Source organism: Mytilus californianus, unplaced genomic scaffold, assembly GCF_021869535.1.
Source record: "Mytilus californianus isolate M0D057914Y unplaced genomic scaffold, xbMytCali1.0.p SCAF_9, whole genome shotgun sequence".
NCBI classification, from domain to species: domain Eukaryota; kingdom Metazoa; phylum Mollusca; class Bivalvia; order Mytilida; family Mytilidae; genus Mytilus; species Mytilus californianus.
In genome coordinates, this window is record NW_026262745.1 from 45,543,734 (window position 1) to 45,562,409 (window position 18,676).

General features: G+C 31.3%; 1 protein-coding gene across 2 annotated transcripts; it reads right to left on the bottom strand.

Annotated features, from left to right (window-relative positions):
- Nucleotides 1–722: 722 nt before the first annotated feature.
- On the bottom strand, nt 723–18,438 carry LOC127716090 (histidine--tRNA ligase, cytoplasmic-like). Of its 2 annotated transcripts, XM_052222176.1 has the most exons (14): nt 18,302–18,438; nt 15,775–15,880; nt 13,550–13,639; nt 12,477–12,596; nt 11,762–11,857; nt 11,395–11,520; nt 8,814–8,921; nt 8,372–8,470; nt 7,408–7,629; nt 5,886–5,958; nt 4,714–4,895; nt 3,756–3,872; nt 3,251–3,397; nt 723–1,437 (listed from the first exon to the last, which is right to left on the bottom strand). In XM_052222176.1, exons 2-14 carry the CDS (start codon nt 15,850–15,852, stop codon nt 1,342–1,344), a joined length of 1,554 nt encoding a protein of 517 aa, XP_052078136.1. In that variant the 5' UTR covers nt 15,853–15,880; nt 18,302–18,438; the 3' UTR covers nt 723–1,341. The 2 variants fall into 2 exon arrangements, with proteins under 2 accessions (XP_052078136.1, XP_052078135.1); XM_052222175.1 differs by lacking the exon at nt 15,775–15,880 and having other exon boundaries at nt 18,302–18,434.
- Between the last annotated feature and the right edge of the window lie 238 nt (nt 18,439–18,676).

Genomic DNA, 18,676 nt, shown 5'->3' on the forward strand with positions numbered 1-18,676 from the left:
TTTTTAGATAATTTTGCATAATGGTAATAGACGCATACTGAAAAAAGACCCATGATCCACATTCAATAATTAAACTTCCCTTCCTACCCTTCCACATACATTTTAATGGAATAGCCCTTATGTTTTCAGGACAGATTGCTTTTCTCTTTTTGTTTTTTCTGTCATGGTGTTGTCCATCATTGTATGATTTTTGGTTGCTTCTTACAATTCAGAAAAAGGGAATATGTAAAAAAAAAATAAAAAATCAATGGACTGACAGCAAGATGACAGAAGTACGGACGTCATGACTGATGATGGCAATGGCCACCACTGAACATTTCCATCATGAGAGCTTGTTAATTTCTATGTCATTTGGTCTCTTGTGGAGAGTTGTCTCATTGACAATCATACCACATCTTCTATTTTTTTATAAATAAGCAGTAATAGCAATATAAGTAAAATGTGAATAGGATTTCTTCTTTGTACTAACACTGTCCCTATCCTTCTGTGATCTAAAACAGCATGTAACAGTGATTTTTGTTGACTCACTACTATTTATCAATAGGAAAAATCAAATTATGAAATGTTAAAATTCCATTTGAATAGCCTTTGCTCAAAATGTTGAATACTCAGCATAAAAAATATAATACACGTTCAATATTCATAGATTGGATTTTGTACAGTGCACTCTGAACCTACAATTAAATTGTGTCATTTTTTTGGCATTATTAAAATGAAAATACTTTGTTTTTATTTATTTATTCAAACTTTGTAATTTATGAACTTAATTTCATTAAACAATGATAGATGAAACAATTCTTTTCTTAATAATTAAATAGAGTAATGGTATGCAAAAAAAGAAAATTTAAAAGTAACAATAAAGTGCCATATACCTTAAACTTACTGAAACTTGAAAACATCCAACTGGTCAAAGTGAAAAAATTAAATAAAAATATCCAAACCCTTAGGAAATACAAAAGAGCATACCATTCATTTAAAAAAGTCTGGTCACAAAAGATAAAGTGTTTTAACAGATAATATCAACAGTATTGACAGACCCCTTCACTTCATTGTCTGAGAAAATTTTGAGAAAGCAACTGTAATTGCCATTATGATGCTTTACATTTCATTTTTGCTTTTAAGCCATTTTGTGCAAGGAAATTATGGTAGGCCTAACTAATATTGTCTTATACAAAATTCTAAATAGCCTGTTGTAATAAAATATTTAAAGCAAATTAATACATTGTACTGGTACATACAATGTGGTAGGCAGTTATTTAGTATTGCACTATAACATGCACAAGTTAACAGTTAATGTCTGACATAATGGGGGACAATAAATAAATAAAGTTCTGTCAGTTGTTATGAACCAGAGGCATTATTTTGTGTCTTCTGTTGTGATAATCTGGCCAACGTTGATCTGATTTCATCTACCATTTTCTCTCTTGATACTTCCATCTGAAAAAAGAAAACTTCATAAATAAAATCACCTTTTTTTTCATAATTAATACCGTAGAAAGGCTTGTATAGTCCGCGGTTTTATTCTCCAAAATCGGACCTTCCAGACGGGGTGCGGACTATAGAGTACAATAAGCAAGAAATAAGAGAAAAATTTCAATTTCGCAGGCGAGGTGGTTTGTTTACGTTCCGCCATCTTTGTTATTTATATTGTAGAGGGCGCTCTTATCATTTTTCAAACTAATAATTTTAACTCATCCATATTAATAAGTTATTTCTATTCAATATCAAATTAATACTGATAAATATAAAAACTAAACCTTTCATTACAAATTTCTCGTTTCTTTTCAATGCATTGGTTGAAATAAACTGGTACCTGCTTGATTGAAACGATACAAACATAGTGAAAAAGACAACCGTAAACCAGCTTAGAATTTGTAAACTACAAAACGTAATCGGTTATTGTTCGTTCCGTTTTGTTGTTTCATACTGACTAATATGGTTTATATTAGCTTAAGACCCTTCAAACATTAATGTGATATATATATTAAAGACTGTTTTACAAAAGGATGGAACTGTTTTACTTTCAAAGTCGTATTATAGTGATATCTGTTATGTACGGATTTCGACTCTCACCGGTTAATTTCTTCTTTTACACGTGCTTTTTAAACTTCCTGTTTAAACATACACAAGTTTCCAAATTGTTTTTTAAGTGAATTAAACTTATTTTAACAATCATGAAGCGTTCTAGAATCATTTACAAGCAGTTTTAGCTTCTGTTTGATGATGGAAAACAGGTTTTTCCAAGAAAATACCGCAAACGACCGCACAGGATTTGAAATTACCTGAGTTTCATTAGACCTTTTCTAACAGTTACAAAAAGTTTTTTTACCTAAAATTTCGTGGGGAGAAGGGGGTGCGGACTATGTACCAGTGCGAACTATACAAGCCTTTCTACGGTAAATGAAAAGTCAATGAAACAGCAACACAATGCCACATAATATAAGTATTGAAAAGTCAATGAAACTGCAACACAATGCCACATAATATAAGTATTGAAAAGTCAATGAAACTGCAACACAATGCCACATATTATAAGTATTGAAAAGTCAATGAAACTGCAAGACAATGCCACATAATATAAGTATTGAAAAGTCAATGAAACTGCAACACAATGCCACATAATATAAGTATTGAAAAGCCAATGAAACTGCAACACAATGCCACATAATATAAGTAAACACTTAAACAGATTTTAACATTTTATTTTGAGGCTGAACCCAAGATTAATGGGAATCCACTGAAATGAGATCTTAATTAAAGAAGATGTGGATTATAGATCAACAAGACAGCAACCTTGATGGGAGAGCTTGTTTTACATCAGTTTCCATAATACCCATGATTCAGAGTTGAAAGTTTTCTCTTTATGAGGGCCTGGAGGCAAGAGTTTACAGAAGCTTGCCATGATGACATTAGATTAAAATTGATTTCATTAGGGTCAAAGCTTAAGATATCACTGATAACTGCAGTTCAAATATTTATATTGTAGCATAAAATCTCTCCCCAAGTTGTAACATAGAAATTCCCGAAGTGCTGTACAAAATGATAAAGTTTTTTCCAGCAAAACATGTATGGAAGGGTTCGACACCACATGTTTTCTCTGAATAGTACGAGTGGAGCCAAATACAATTATGTTACAAATGAAAACAAAAATTACGGGTGTGGGTTAAGTGTTGTCCAATCCCCCATCAACTTTTCCTGGAATAGCCTAAGAAATTTTGCAAAGATAAAGTAGCACTATTTAGTAACAAACCTCCTCTCTTGTTTCCACAATCCTTAACTTTACGATATTCTTCTCTAATTCACTAGAACCTATAATAACAGCTATAGGTATACCACTACTTTCACAATACTGAAACTGACTTAATGACTTAGGGTTCTTCTTATAAGATTGTTCAGTCTGAAATAAACAATAAATAAAAGTTAATAAGGGCAAGTACTAAAATGTTTTTATTATTATGTCCCAATGCATTTTTCTATCCAAAAGAGATTTAATCATTTTCGGCTACTTAAAATTGTAGTTTAGTTTCAAACATTAACACCGAAACAAGGTTTTTTTTCCCTGCTGTATAATATCCAAATGAATTTGACAGAATTTAAGGGCTGGTTATGCTGCATCCAAAAAAAATATTGTTTCTTTGGATTTTTAAATGATAACAGTGAGCAATTCTTTTTTTACTTTTCAATGCATTTTATGGGGTGTCTAACACACAATTTTATAGTATCAACCAAACTGAGACTCTCCACAGTATACATACCTTTATATCAGCATCCCATAATTCATTGCAGAGTTTCATTCTAGCTTCTAGAAGGCCATTGTGAGCTGATACAACAAAAACTTCTGTATCTGTGGTTCTGGTTTTCACATTGGAAGACTTGTAATTAAAAATAGATAGAAAATCTATACAAATTTTTGATAGGGCATTTCTAGATATTTTTTATAATTACAATTAAATCTCAAATCCCATATCTTTGTACTAAGACATGTCTTATTGATCTATTTGTACCTATTATCAAAATTATCTCCCTTAATAATAAAACTGGTAAATTATCTCCCTTCCTGTAATTCATTAATTGTAAATGGTATTTATAGTTAAAAGATATAACAAGTATGTTATTCTTAAAATCTGCAATTTCACATATCAAATAAACTTGTTTGAAATATTAGGTACTAACAAACAATTATCAAAAACATAGTAATAATAAATAAATATGAAAAAATATTGTTGTTTTTGATGTGCTTTTGTAAACAAAATTACAAAACATCTGGTCCAATCAGCTGATCTTAAAATCAAGAAAAAGAAACTAGCACTTATTTCATTCTCCACTTTCCATAATACGTAACTGACTCAAAAAAAAGTTTGTACAGCTTTTCAGAAAAAACATCTTTATAAAAATATACAAGGAAAATGTTTGTATTGGTCCTATAAGTTTTGCATTGGTCAGATTACCCACTGAGCATACTTATCTTAAGTGAAGACATCCACTTAGAATCAGACTGACATGTCTTCCAGTGGATTGTTACTCATCAAGTCGGTTTAGTACAAAGCAGAATCAATATTTATTTCAAATTAACATGATCTTGTCCTGAATATGCATGCAAAATTTCTACAGACACATCCATAAATTCATAAAGATATCAGAGTCCACAAACAAAGAGGTGGTTACATGGGGATTTTTTTTAACTCTCTTGATCCTCTTTTTATAAATACTCACATTGGCTCTGGATTCCAGTATGGAGAAAACCCTTTCAATACCAATACTGACACCAACACACGGTACCTTCCTTCCTTTGGGATCAAACATACCAACCAGACCATCGTATCGTCCACCACCAGCCACACTGCCTACACTGACACTCTCCTCATCTGAACCAGCAGATGGTTTGTGTGCAAAACCTGTCAAATGTAAAGTGGGAGTTCATTAAAAGAGAAAAAAAATATAAGTTTACATATGGTCAAATTTCATGTTTTACCCAGACTAAATATCAATTTAACCCACATCTACTTCCAAGAAAGAAATTACTGGTAGTTAAAGTAAAAAGACAATGTTCATTGTTCCTTTCAATGCAATTTTTATTTTTCATATACTTGTTAAATATTTTGAATTTACAAAAAACAAGAATATTTGTCCATAGGACACCAATGCCCAAGTTCAGTGACCTGACAAATCTTCGCAAATTCCCTAATAAAGAACTTGTGTTTCAAGTTGATGTGATCAAAACTACATGGTAAACTTCCTAAAACCCCAAACTTTAAACTGATAAAAAACAAAACCAATGGTTTAAACGCAAGAATCCATTTATAAAGGAAAACATAATGCCCTTTCTCTAATTTTTGTGCTATTTTCACATTTATTGATTGGTGTGAGAAAAATATTTCTCCTCACTAGTGAAATATTTGTTCTCGGCAAATGATTGGTCGTAATTTAATTATGACGTCAGATTTTCTTAGGTTTCTTCTGAATTTCCAATTGTGACGTCATGAAAAAAGGCGACCATGCCTGATGACGTCACATATAAAGAACACAACTTTCTGCAAATCTTTGAAAAGGAAGGATAAAAATCATTAGAGAAACAGATTCCACCACTATAACTCGTGTATTACGATATTTCTCCACTCTCAACAGTTAAATTTTAATTATTTAAATATTAATTAAATATTAAAATTTAACTGTCTCGAGTGGAGAAATATAGTAACACACTTGTTGCAGTGGTGAAATCTATATCTCTCTTATGTAGGCTTGGGGTAATAACATTAATAATACCAATTTTACTTCACCAGATGCACATTTAGACTATTAATGTCTCTTCACTGATGCTTGAGGCCAAAATATTTGAAATTCAAAACTATATTCAAACATAACAAAATGAAAATAGTTTGACGTACCTTGTAATACAGCTTCATAAATAACACCTGTATAATAATCTAAGCCTCTGGCTAAACTTAAATCAAAAGATACCTGTAATGTACAAACAATGATTCAATACAAATTTATTTTTTTAGCTTGATGATATAAACAAATGAACTGAAAATGCTTAGTCAATTTATCAGTAAAATGTGGTAAAATTAAAATTACTTTTCAGGATGCTCTCTCTTGATCATGAAGAACTTCTGTTTAAGTTTTTTAAAAAAAATTCCTAGAAGGTTTAACAATAACTTTGAAATTTAAAAACTAACAGTGGACTGCAAATGAATAGTATAAAAATAAGGGGATGAGGTATGATTGCCAATGAGTCAACTATCCACCAAAGATCAAATAAAGTGGATGTAAGCTTTTATAGGCAACCGTAGGCCTTCAATAATGAAAAAACCCATACCGTATAGTTGGCTATTTCTTGGTAAAATACAAAATAATAGAACATAAACTTTGGCTTCAGAAGTTAACATGCTATCATTTGACTCTGAAGCAAGTTCTGTTCAAGTTTCATAAATTCAATTACTGTTAATTCATTTATTTTTGTGGATTGAGGAAAAATTGTATTATCGTGAATATTTGATTTAAGTGATTCTTCTAAAGTCAGCATACAAATCTTTAGTAAACTTGTACTTCAAAGGCATTTAAATTCGTGGTTTACCTTTAACCACAAAATCCACAATATTTGGTATCCAACGAATAATAATGAATCCACAGTAATATTTGACAAAGTAATTGATTTCTAAAAAAAATTAACTCCAAACTCAAAATACTTACAGCAACAAAAAAAAAAAACAAACAAAACACAACAACACTGAAAAAAATTTCACTGAAATATAGTGTCAGACTGGTTTATGAGATTCCTGTTTTTTATGCTGATGTATTATTAGGAGTAGAGTAAGAGACCCATAATGCCGCAAAATTCGTTCATTTCCACTTACATCCAACCTACATATGAATATCATGAACTTTTTATGAAGGTTTCAGAAATTTTACTATATGAAAAATTTGTTTGATAAAGAAATTATCTTCAAAACATTGGTTAATTGTTCTAAAATCGAACGCAAACTCAAGAGGAAATCAAGTTGTTCGTGTACCATGGGGGATACATTTTCGCCGCAATGTATGATATGACCATCCTCATTATCCTGGTATATCATAAAAACGAATGTTTGCAATTACATGAATAAGCTTGAGAGATCATTCCCATACGACTTTTCTCACAAATATTTACTTTAAGACTGCACATGATTGCCATATAAATCTTACATAATTGCCAAAATCATTTAAAAACACTTGCGTATTTCTCAATATGTGTGAATAACCTTGGAAATGGGGTAAAGAGGAATATCAACAGTTGTAACCATTACAAACAGCCATCTATTTAGGCAAGTATTGGGTAAAGGCACACAAATTTTACAGAAAAAATAGCAAAACCGCAAAAATGTGTCCAAGGCGAATATGTGCCACCCACTCTACACAAAATCTTCTTACCTTGTCTAAAATGCCAAATAAATCACAATATTTTAATAACAATTTCAGATCTTCTAATCCCTCTACTGCAGCTTTCTGTTTTTTGAGGTCTTCATCATTCAGTAAGGCTTCTATTAAATCTAGTCCACCTTTTAATTTGACATAGGTACCTATTCTGTCAGCTGCCGCTGGATCTAATTTCTTCTCGTCTATCATTTCAGATCTCACATCATCCCAAAATGTCTGAAATAAATATTATATAAACACATGAAGTCCCAATGTCTGAAATAACTATTCAACAACACATGATTAATTCTTACTCAACACTAAAAATATCAGTGATTTAAAATTTTTCCATATCTTAGCTTATCAGCAATTTGTACATTTTGCCTTTAATTTTGAGTGTAATTTCATATTCTACCCCAATATTGTTTAGACAAATATCTGTTTTTTTATACTAACTTCTGCTTGAATATCTATCTCCCCAACTTGCTTGATATTTTTGCTACTAAAGTCATCAAAAAACAAAAATGACATTTTTGTTTATTTTTAGGATCTATTAATTCAAACTGTCAAACAAAAAATGGGGAATAACTTTAACAAGTAATTTACAATTTTGAGCATTAATAACAATTTTAATATTCAGTACAAAGACCAGTTACAGCCATCTATACAAATATCCACTAAATGATGTATATAATCACTTTATCAGGGCATTAAAGTCCAATTTTGCTATTGTATATCAAGGAAAGAAGAAAACTACTTATTTAAGTCAAACTCTATGTTGTTCTACAACAGTCGGTCTTAATCAAACTAAACAAAACTGAAATAATGTTAATAAATAATAACCATGGTTTTGTCACAAATGTGCCATATTTATGCATTTCTGACATTATTGTATAGAATACCAGGTGAAAGCAAATGACCCCTATCTGTTTCAGATACTTGACCAATACAGTCTCCAAAAAATGTTTGGAATACTTACCTTATCCAATTTATCTACTGAGGAACAAATTGTTCTAAATTTATCATCTGGAACTCCACAGGCAGCAAACATACCATCTAATAACTTTCTGTGATTAACCTAAAAAAATCATAAAACTTATTCACTGCTGTCAAAGTATGCAGGCAAAAAAAAAAACAAACTCAAAAACATAAATTTACAGCATCATCCTTCAAAGATATGGAACGTTATTAAATCAATACTTCAGATTGATTTTTTAAATTCCCCAATTCTTTGCTTTTCAGATTTAATGTTGCTATTTTCCAGGTAAAGAACTTATGTCTTTTACTGGCTTCTATTATAAATATGCAACAACTAGAATTTAACTCCATATTTTTAACACTCCCATGTCCCTTTTAGAAAAATATTGCTTTAATATTAGTTTATTAAATCTTGTTACCAATGAATGTTTAGGAATATTTACCTTTACAACAAATTCTCCCAGTTCTAATTTGGTTAAAATTTCTACCACCAGTTTTACACACTCTGCATCAGGTATCATGGCATCATACTGACCTGCTATGTCAAAATCCTGTCAATAGAAAATTCTGTTATCAATACATACAATTATTAAAGGAATATTAATCCTTTGCCCATTCTGTCAGCTTGGAAATTTTCGTGAGGTGGTTATTTTCACTCATTACATAATCAAACATAATGCGAGCATATATCCCCTTAGTGTGAATAGTTTGTAAAAAGTCTACATTATTGATGGGAAGGGGAAATTTAAAACCAGGGCTACAGAATTCAAAAGAATATGTGAACTCTTGTTTAAACTTTCTTAGCTTCTGCTTTGTTTTTTTTGGCAATACAACTGGATTTGAAAACAAATGAGATCAAATTTTCAATGATACAATATATACATTTCGATTTATCAAATAAAAAAACAGAGTTCCAATGTCCCCTGTGTTGCACATGTTTTATTTATCCAAGGCAGCCCTCGACAATAACGCTTGTCCGATTGTCCGGTACCAGAGAAAAAAAAGGTTGGACAAGTAAAAGCTATATCAAGCTTGTCCGACGGGACAAGTAAAATTATTCTGCAGAAAATAAATTTAATCCAACTTTGATGAACAAAGTAATTATAAACAAAAAACAAGAAAAGAAGATAAAAACAAGTATTAATTTGACATGTTTTCTTGCAATCGATACTTTAAAACTGGTTCTTTGTCAGGTACTTTAAGAGGTTAAAGGCATACTTTTCTCGGAAACCAGTCTTATTGATCTGAATCAGCGATGCGCTTTGTAGATATGGTAACTTTTCAAGACAGTTCGTCACCAGCTCGGAAATGATTCGGCTACAAATTTAATAGACAGTTTGGCACCGTAGGAAACATATTTAATGGACATGATTAATAGACAGTTTGGCAATGCAGGAGACATTTTGGGACCAAGACAAATCAGTACCTCGTTTCCGACCTTATTCTGTTGCTTTATAATAAATCTATACCGGTAATTTTTTTAACAAATAATATTTTTTAAATAAAAATGAAGAAATTATGTACCATAAAATTCACAAAATCATATTTGATCATATGTAGAAAAAAATAATACTTGCAATACGGTGACATATAGTTGTTAATTTGTGTCAATTGGTCTCTTGCAGAGAGTTGTCTCATTGGCAATCATACCTCATCTTCTTTTTTTAATTGATTGCATTTGAAAAAACTTTTTTCAACTTAAAAACCAAGATACAAATCCAATGAGTGTACACTGACAGGCCTATAAGACGGTGCCTCATGTGCAGAGTCTGATGAGACTTTGGCATTGAAGAAAGCTAGAACCTAAGTCCTGTGACATGACTAGATTCAGTTGTTCTCAACTCATATTTTTGAAAAGTATTTCAAAAGATATAAATCAAATCCTGTTCTATTGTTTTAATTCATTTTGTTCCTTGAATCAACTTAAAATGCAAAAAAGTTTATTATTATGATTTTTTTTGAACAAGTTACAATTTCATTCGGACAAATAAGTTTTGGTATGTACTTGTCCTACTGGACAAGTTTTAAAAAAAGTTATTGTAGAGGCCTGCAAGGTACAATGGCAATAACTAATAATAAAACTTTTTATAAATATCTTGGAGAAATGAAGGCTTCTGAGCAAATGCAATGCGATTTCCATCATAATTAATATTTCCAAAGGGCATAACTCATTAAAAATACTTGATCAGCACTTATTTTCAAAAGTGTCAAAGACATTGCTGATATAAACCTATGATATAAGTTTCATAAAATTCTGGCAAGATATGTACACATGAGAGCGCTTACAATGCAATTTTCCATATAATCAATATTTCCAAGGGCATAACTCTTTTAAAATAATTGATCGTCACTGATTTTTTAATCTGTCTGAGACAATGACGATATAAACCTATAACAGTGTTCTCCCCAGGGCCTTTTAGCATCATGGTAATGTGATGCTATAATCTTGAATGTAATGCTATCTTGATTGGTTTTCTTATAGATTGTGTTATGCCTTATGGATGTGATGCTATAATTTTTAGAAACAAGATGGTATTTCAAATTTCCCTGTTAACCAGGATGCTAAATGAAATATCTGGGGAGAGCTCTGCCTATAATATAAATTTCATAAAAATCTGGCAAGAATTGTACACATGAGAGCTCTCACACGGCAATTTTCCATATTATCAATATTTCCAAGGGACATAACTTTTTGAAAAATAATTGATCGGCACTGATTTTTGATCTCGTCCAAGACATTGCTGATATAAACCTATAACATAAGTTTCATAAAAATCTTACAAGAATTGTACACTAGAGAGCGCTAACAAGACTGGACAGACAGACAGACGCCCGGTATTTTATGTACCCCGCAATGCATTGCGTGGGGGACAAAAGTGTTGATAGGAGAACCATTATAGTTTTTAATAAACTCTTAATAGAACTGCTCAGTTGTACGAATATTGGTGAACACATAAGTGACTTCTGCAGTAATTGAAGATGTAAAGTGTATTACAAAACTTGTTACAGGTTAATAGTACTTACACACTGGTAGAATTCCCTAAATCTTCCTCTAGTCATGGCTGGATTATCTCGTCTGTAAACTTTGGCTATGTGATATCGTTTTATATTGGTTATTTTATTCATGGCTAAATATCTTGCAAATGGTACCTTATATGAGTTAAGGAATTTTGTCTAAAATAAGCAGAAAACAAGTCTGTAGGATGTGCAGAATTATTTTTTTTGAATTTAAATCATTTTTTTTTCTTCAATTACTGAGAATTTTCTAAAAATAAGTGCTGTAATATATCCTGTCTGTAATGGAATACATCCAAAAGTCAACATTGTGTGATTTCCCAAAACCAGAAATACTGAGAGGTATACAACAATTTGAATATAACATGAAGGATACTGTTAGATCATATCTTAGAGATAATAATTCACCACCCTGATCCTGTAAATCATATATCAACTTTGAATCTTCTCCATATTTTCCTTTCAGTGTTTCCTGAAAATACACAATTTTAAACTTCATTTCCAACAAGAACGCATGCAATGTCATGCTAAGTATATCCCCACTGGTATTTCAAAGCATTGGAGAACAGGAAGTTGTTGTCAGATAGATCTGAATGAACTTTACATTTTTCTTCACACATTTCTCTGGTATATATGCTATAACTCATCACTTTCATGACTTTGAGCTGCTGACCATGCTTTCGTTGAAAAATAAGAAGTATTAGCAAATGAAAGTGGATGCCTAAATAACTTCCCGTATATTTGACTTATCAAATATGAAAAGTTTCAGTTATCAAGTAACAAAGCATGTAAAAGTAGTTAAGCATTTAACTAACTCCTAGCTTATTAAGACACTGTTGATTAATACAAATCATGAGAGAATATTTATATGCATTTTTCAGAAGTGACATTTTCCTTCGACCATGGTACATTTTTGTATTTTTCACAAACAGTGCTTTACCAAATTCCCAATTGGCATAGACAATAGAGACAGGAGAAAAGTATAAAATTCATTGATTTTGTGAAAAATATAATTTCTATCATGTCTAATATCCAATCAAACTGCAGCATTTTTCATATGGTGGAACGAATAACAAAAAAACTAAACTTACTCTTAGTTCAAATACAGGTGTGTCTATAGTTTCTGCTCCGTGACGCTTGAAACAACCAATAATTGTTTTAAATGCCCCCTCCCTTATGGACATCTGTTCCGGGTTGTAATCTTTTGTTCCCTGTGGTATATAAAATGACATGATGGAAATGCCCAAATAAATAAATAATTTTAATGTATGTTCTTATAGATCAGCAAAAGAACCAAAGTTGAAATACTTTGTATCAAGCAAACAAACAAAACAAAAAATCTTTTATTATATTCTGCGTAAGGCTTTATGCTATGAACTTACAACTCTCTGATTCTTTTGAAAACAATTGAAAGTTGATCAAAAATGTTGTGTTTTTACTGGTACATGTAAACACTGGTACATGTATCAAATTTTTAAGTCCTGTCTGGAGCCTATAAATGAGTGGTTGTCGTTGGTTTCTGTTTGTCTTTTTCGCATAAAACAATGCTAAAAAAGACAGTTTGTTTTCTCATTTGAATTGTTTCAAGTTTTGTTCTTGCAGTTCATTTGTATTTAAAATGAAGACAAGTTGATAAATGAACTTTGAAGACTTAGCAATCTACTTTGGGGAAAATTCTGATAAAATTCTCTGTCATATTCATCAGGTTTGCTACTTTTATATTATAGGTACATGTAATGGCATATCCTTAACATGCTTAAAGAGTCTTTAGGATGAAAAAGTGAAATACTAAATATACAATATTCTACCACTACAAAATTTTAAAGTGCCTGTCTGGAGCCTCTAAATGAGCGGTTGTTGTTGGTTTCTGTCTGTTTTATTTGTTTTTAGCATAAAATAGACAGTTTGTTTTCTCATTTGAATTGTTTCACATTTTTTCATTGCATTGCCCTTTGTAGCTCACTATATGTTGAATCACATATGGTGACCTATAGTTGTTTTCCTTCAATCAATGATAACGTTCATTGTCCTTTGGACTTTGCTGGATAGTTGTGTCATTGGCAATCATACCACATCTCCTTATTTCTTTATTATATATATGACAGATGAATAAATGTCTTGCAGCTAATAAGACCTTACATTCTTGAAATAAACTCCTATTTACCTTTGGACATTTTAACACAAATTTTCCCTTTCCAGGATCATCACCCAACTGTGCCTTTAACTCCAATAACTTGGCTACTTCATCTTTCACCTGCAAGTAAAAGCAAAATTATTCAAAAACAATTGGATGAAATTTACACATTGTACACTATAAATAAAAATAAAGTCTTTAGTGAAAATAAAAGCCTCTTTTATCTAATAATTTTTTTTTTTGCAATTGCCATAAATATTACCAGAGTTTTGTTCCAATGAGTTTTAACCATTTTGATCATAGTGCTATGTGTGTAAGTGTTTGGTTTATTTTGTATAGATCTTCATTGATTTTTCATTATCTATAAAATCATGATTGTAATAGTACACATGCATGATGCAACAAGTTCTTAAAATAAAATGTCACTTTGTGTGACATCATGTCATATCTTTAGAACGTCAGACAAGGATTGTGTGCTGTCATTTCAAGTGCAAACATAATTTTCACACAATTTCCAAAATAAAATCCTCCCTTTCCCTCTTTTCATTTTTATAAAAGAGGATGTGAGTTAAAAATAAAGTTCAATTTTCAACCTTATAGCAATCAATTACAGTAAGTCTTAAATTGAAATCAAAAGTATTCAATTAACTAGTACTTCAGTGTCCTCCAAAAGCTTATCATCATGTCCGCAGAAGACAAGATGTCCAACAAATAATTGCTCAACATTTAATTACTCACATTAAAAACAAATCTAATTTCATACTTTTCAAACAAAAGGTTAATACTTAGTATAAATAGCAAAAAAATAAAAAATAAATCCTAATGCAATCTCAGACAATTGAAAATAAGCAGACATTACCTCTGAACCTGACAATGTTACTACAACACGTTTATGTATATCGCCACTGCCTTTAACTTTTTCTATGGCTTCACGCCGAGTTTCTATATCCATATTTTTTTCTTTCATAAATCCCAGTTAAATTTCCTCATTATTTTGTGAATTCCATATATATTAAAATGAGGTCATGGAACTGTCATACAATTTGAAAGATAAGGTTTAATTCATGAGTGACAAATGAGGTTATCAGTACTTTACATGAATCTTGTGAATGGCAAAGATGTATAATGAAAGAGAACCTATATGATATGAGAGGGGACTTGTATGAGCAGGAATGTTGCAATGAAATATCTTTTGCATGCATTTAAACAGATTTACAAAATGTCATCAAGTTTAATAGTTGGTGGCTTGTGTTCCACTGGACAAAATTTGGAAGATTTTAAAGAAACTTTTTGTACATGTATATATTATATATGCAGAACAACAGTATTTTCATTATAATTGTATCCCTCATCAACAGTCAATCCTTTTAGGCTTTATATGTAGATTATGAGTGGTGGTCTTATGCATGTTATGAAAGAGAGACTACTGCAATATATGAAGTTTCTCTTCAAGAGAATAAGTTTTTTTTTTAGAAATTGAAAAATCCATAATTCCATATATTCTGAGACAATTTTCTGATATTCAATTAAAAATTGCTATCCCTGAAATGGCAAAGCCTTCAAATTCTAACTTTCATTTGCATCACAGAATAGTTAAACTGGTCTTATACTTTGAACCTTAAGCACACATATTCAGGTGTAATTCCTTTTTATACATGTTATACGCGAAATTTCTTCACATTTTTTAAATAGTTGAGAATTTAGTATTCAAAATCTGTAATCTTAATTATGTGAAAGTAAAAGACTAAAGACACCTTGTATACTATTGCATAAGTCAATTCCCTTTACAGCTTGAATGTTAAAATTATGATAAAAAGAACCTGTTTTAATTTAAAGATAAGCAACTTTCATGATAAAATCCAATTCACAACTACACACACCTACACTATGCAGACATAAACAATCTGTTGAATTCCCAAGACTTTAGTTATTTCATATTTCATTTCAAACATGGACCAATTCAGAGAAGAGATTCAAGTTTTTAAATTTAGACAGATAAAAACCACCAACTGATTTTTTATTTTTTCCAGATCAAATTAAATTCAACATGACTGTACATTCAAAAATTTGTGCATGCATTTATTATTGAGACTGTTGAACAATGGATATAAATGCTAGAATAATTATGGCAATTTCGGGAAATGCTGAGTTTCAATTTTGCTAATAAATAATAAAAACATAGCAAAATTTTCTGAATTTACTGTAAGTTCTGCATTTCTGAATTGGTGCATGTTTTACTGGATTATTTTACTGACCTGGCAGAGATGGCGAAGTGAGCATTTGTTGGACCAATTCTGCAATACTTTTAGGTGGAATTTACAAATAGGAAACATGTCTTGTAGTGACTGCTTCTCAGCAAATCTGGTAAATATAATGAACCAATTCAGAAACACGGAATTATGGAAAATTTTAAGTTCTGGTTATGCAAATTTTTATAGGTACCTTACATTGTAAATACAGATTAAATTTAAGTTGTTTTAGATCATATTTAAATTCCTTTTCTGGTGATATGAAATGATCCTTTTGCAATAAATGACATCTCAATTTACACCATTTTTCACCTTTTTCATTCTATTCTACCACTTCCGTGGTCTGTGGTAACATGCATGCCTCGATGGCGAGAGATTGTTAGGGTCAAACCAAAGATGCATCCAGCATAAATTGATTAAACCTCTAGCTGCTGGAGGGACACATGTGTCCACATGACTGTGCCAGACTCATACATGTACATGTATGTTAATATTTTCTCATTTATCCAAGCACCTGTTCATTATTGTATTTCTTTCAAATAAAGCCTGAAGATTATAGTGTAATTTTTTCTTCAATGGGTCATCAGGGTGTGATCAGGGTTCTTACTGTCTCATTTAATTGTCACTACTCAGAAATTCAGTTTTTCTCAAATAATTTTAACAGTAACTCTCTGGAGAAACATTCTTTTTACATAAAAGGGTTACCAAAAGTTAGATTTTTAGTACCATAGACTAGGACTTCAATTCCTTATAGAAACAATGAAAAAGAGGTTACTAGACTAGTATGATGATTTTTGCAGGAAATTTCATAAGTATAATGACCAGTTACTGTCACTTTAGAATCTTGACAGGAAATAATATAATTTACATTCAATCGGGATATTAATGTTATATTTTGCTTTTGTACAAATTGCCATTTTGACCATTAATTTGTAAGGTTTCCTTTCTACTCTGAATGCGAGCTTTATGTCACTCAAAATCAATCAATTACACTGAATAGAAGAGATGTATAGACTTTGATTTTGAAATTATAAATCTTTTTAAATTTTTTCAAAAGAAATTGTATATTCAAAAGCAAGGTTAGATATTGCTTTGTGTTTAAATGGTTAGTTTTTGAAAATTGAGGATGTCAGAAAGCGATGACATCATGTCCCCACACATGTAACTTCCCATGACGCAATTAATTTACCAAAAAGTCTGTATTTCCCTATTCAAATGGGCTCAAACAAAAAGGAGGTTACACAAACAAAGTAAAAATATTTGTCTGAAGATATTAGCAGTCTGTTGTTTCTACGCATAACTTCCATTATTGAATAAATTGACAGGTGGTGGTAACTGATGGTAAACTGGTCCTTGACCAGTACATCCAATTTTTCAAGCAGCAAGTTGAGTGGATTTGACAAGGTTTCTTGGCCAAAAATTCCTACAAGATATTTTGGTGAATACATCTGATCAAAATGTGACAAGTTCTACATGTATTTATAACTGACAAATCGTTCAGACATTTTGGTAGCTTTTTCTTGAAAACATGAATAACAAATAGCTTTAATTTTACAGGAAAAAAAACTCCGTCCGTTCTGGAATCCATGACAACTCGCCCTACTTTTCAACCAACTTGCCCCACTTATGAAAAAGGGTAAAATAACTTTGAATTTAGTCCTGACAACTTGCCCCACTTATGAAAAAGAGTAAGATCCCGATGAATTAAGGTTTGCCAACTCACCCCACTTATGAAAAATAGTAAAAAATCCCGTTGAATTTAGTCCTGCCAACTCGCCCAACTTATGAAAAAAAGTTTAATCACGATGAATAAAGGTATGCTTATTCACCCCACTAATGAAAAAAAGAATTAAACCGTACTAAATTAAAGCCTACCAAATCGCCCCACTTAAGAATTACATGAATACTGATGAAAACCTTAGAAATGCATCTTGTTTTAAGAAATGAAGCATCATTTAACTTCAATCAGAATCATATATTCAAATTTCTTGTTTTATTGTATTACAAGTAGCTTTATTTTTCTATTGTTATTTTAGCAGTACAGTTGGAGAGATTGTGCAGATTAAACTACCTTTCATAAGTGGGGCAAGTTGGAAGGACTAAATTCATTGGGATTTAATAGTAAATTTTTCATAGTAAATTTTTCATAAGTGGGGAGAGTTTGCAAGACTTAATTCATCAGGATTTTACTCTTTTTCATAAGTGGGGAGAGTTGGCAGGGCTAAATTCTTCGGGATTTACCTACTTTTCATAAGTGCAGCATAAGTGGGGTGAGTTGGCAGACCTTTATTCATCGGGATTTTACCCTTCCCATAAGTGGAGCGAGTTGGTAGAAAGTGGGGCGAGTTTGTTGAAAAGTGGGGCGAGTTGGTAGAAAGTGGGGCGAGTTTGTTGAATAATGGGGCGAGTTGGTAGAAAAAGTGGGGCGATTTAGTGTGGGTCGAGTTGTCTTGCTTCCTCCGTTCTGTACCATATTTTGGTTAATTCACTGGAATTAAATTGTATCTACGAATTGAAATTAATGGTAATTAACCTGTTGTGCTTCAGCTTTCTCTATTTTTAACTTTCGAACTCTTTCTCCTTGTAAACGAATCTGTTCTTGCAATTTTTCTCGGGAAGTGTCACCGTCCATGCCGCTGATGCAACTATGATGTATAATGAACGCAATCGATTTCCGGAAGTGGACATGAAATGGTATATACAACGACCAAACACACAAATAACAACCAGTAAGGAACCGGGCTTATCTTGTAGGAATTTACTAAATTATAATCTATCAAAAACAATTAACAAATCACTGCACCGATGTATATGACATAACAATAAATATAAACAATGTTAATAGAAAACTGAAAAGTTCGCTTATTGAAATTTAAACTAAACCATTTGTAAAAACTAAAGAAGAAAA